Source organism: Spermophilus citellus, assembly GCF_964194105.1.
Source record: "Spermophilus citellus genome assembly, chromosome: 12".
NCBI classification, from domain to species: domain Eukaryota; kingdom Metazoa; phylum Chordata; class Mammalia; order Rodentia; family Sciuridae; genus Spermophilus; species Spermophilus citellus.
Genome location: NC_138198.1, coordinates 104,436,583 through 104,438,360, shown reverse-complemented (window position 1 = coordinate 104,438,360; position 1,778 = coordinate 104,436,583). Strand labels below are relative to the sequence as shown.

The window sequence follows — 1,778 nt, the reverse complement described above, 5'->3', positions numbered from 1 at the left end:
CAAATCACTACACTTAATAAAGGGCGACCTTGAAGGAAATTAAAAGAGATGATTTTCCTGCGTCTGAAACTTGGTCCCTTGCCTAGTAATAATTATGTCTTAACAGTAATTTTTCAGTAAGTGATGCGCCCCACGCCTCTGGTTTAGAACGAAAAGGCTCAAAACAACCTTTTCTCCTTTCCCTTCCAGTCTTCAAGGCAAGCCCGGAGGGCTCGGCCCGGGGTTCCACGGTGGAGGAGATGGCTTCCAGCCCGCTGCCGGGGCCCAACGACATCTTGCTGGCGTCCCCGTCCAGCGCCTTCCAGCCCGACGCACTGAGCCAGCCGCGGCCAGGCCACGCCAACCTCAAACCCAACCAGGTGGGCCAGGTGATCCTCTACGGCATTCCCATCGTGTCGTTGGTGATCGATGGGCAGGAGCGCCTGTGCCTGGCGCAGATCTCCAACACTCTCCTCAAAAACTTCAGCTACAACGAGATCCACAACCGCCGCGTGGCGCTGGGCATCACGTGCGTGCAGTGCACGCCAGTGCAGCTAGAGATACTGCGGCGCGCAGGGGCCATGCCCATCTCATCGCGTCGCTGCGGCATGATCACCAAGCGCGAAGCCGAGCGTCTATGCAAGTCATTTCTGGGTGAAAACAGGCCGCCCAAGCTGCCCGACAACTTCGCCTTCGACGTGTCGCACGAGTGCGCTTGGGGTTGCAGAGGCAGCTTCATCCCCGCGCGCTACAATAGCTCGCGCGCCAAGTGCATCAAATGCAGCTACTGTAACATGTACTTCTCACCCAACAAGTTTATTTTCCACTCCCACCGCACACCGGACGCTAAGTACACGCAGCCAGACGCAGCCAACTTCAATTCGTGGCGCCGTCATCTCAAGCTCACAGATAAGAGTCCCCAAGACGAGCTAGTCTTTGCCTGGGAGGATGTGAAGGCCATGTTCAATGGCGGTAGCCGCAAGCGCGCGCTGCCTCAGCCCGGCGCTCACCCAGCCTGCCACCCACTCAGCTCCGTCAAGGCAGCCGCTGTGGCAGCCGCGGCTGCAGTGGCCGGAGGCGGTGGTCTGCTGGGCCCGCACCTGCTGGGCGCTCCACCCCCACCGCCTCCGCCACCACCCCTGGCTGAACTGGCTGGCGCTCCTCACGCCCATCACAAGAGGCCGCGCTTCGACGACGACGAAGATTCCCTGCAAGAGGCAGCCGTCGTGGCCGCAGCCAGCCTTTCGGCCGCGGCCGCCAGTCTCTCGGTGGCCGCGGCCTCTGGCGGCGCCGGGGCGGGCGGGGGTGGCGCCGGTGGTGGCTGTGTGACCGGCGTTGGCGTTGGCGCCGGCGCGGGGACAGGCGGGGCAGCTGGCGCCAAAGGCCCGCGGAGCTACCCGGTCATCCCGGTGCCTAGCAAGGGCTCATTTGGGGGCGTGCTTCAGAAGTTCCCGGGATGCGGGGGGCTTTTCCCTCATCCTTACACCTTTCCGGCCGCAGCCGCGGCCTTTGGCTTGTGCCACAAGAAGGAGGACTCGGGCGCGGCGGCTGAGGCCTTGGGGGCAGCGGGTGCGGGGAGCGCAGGTGCAGCGCCCAAGGCCGGTTTGTCCGGTCTTTTCTGGCCCGCCGGTCGCAAGGACGCTTTCTACCCGCCCTTTTGCATGTTCTGGCCACCGCGGACCCCCGGCGGGCTTCCAGTGCCCACCTATCTACAACCCCCACCGCAACCTCCCTCTGCGCTCGGCTGCGCGCTTGGTGACAGCCCAGCCCTGCTGCGCCAGGCCTTCCTGGATTTGGCT

At 63.6% G+C, this 1,778-nt stretch overlaps 1 protein-coding gene across 1 annotated transcript in view; it reads left to right on the top strand.

Moving 5' to 3' along the window:
• Positions 1-236: 236 nt before the first annotated feature.
• The window catches only part of SKOR2 (SKI family transcriptional corepressor 2), a gene marked incomplete at its 3' end in the record, with an annotated part of 41,374 nt that continues 39,832 nt past the window's right edge, over positions 237-1,778 (top strand). Inside the window, exon 1 of the mRNA XM_081263211.1 lies at positions 237-1,778. This exon is cut by the window's right edge and continues 1,068 nt beyond it. Coding sequence (XP_081119337.1) covers positions 240-1,778 — 1,539 coding nt within the window. The 5' untranslated portion in view covers positions 237-239.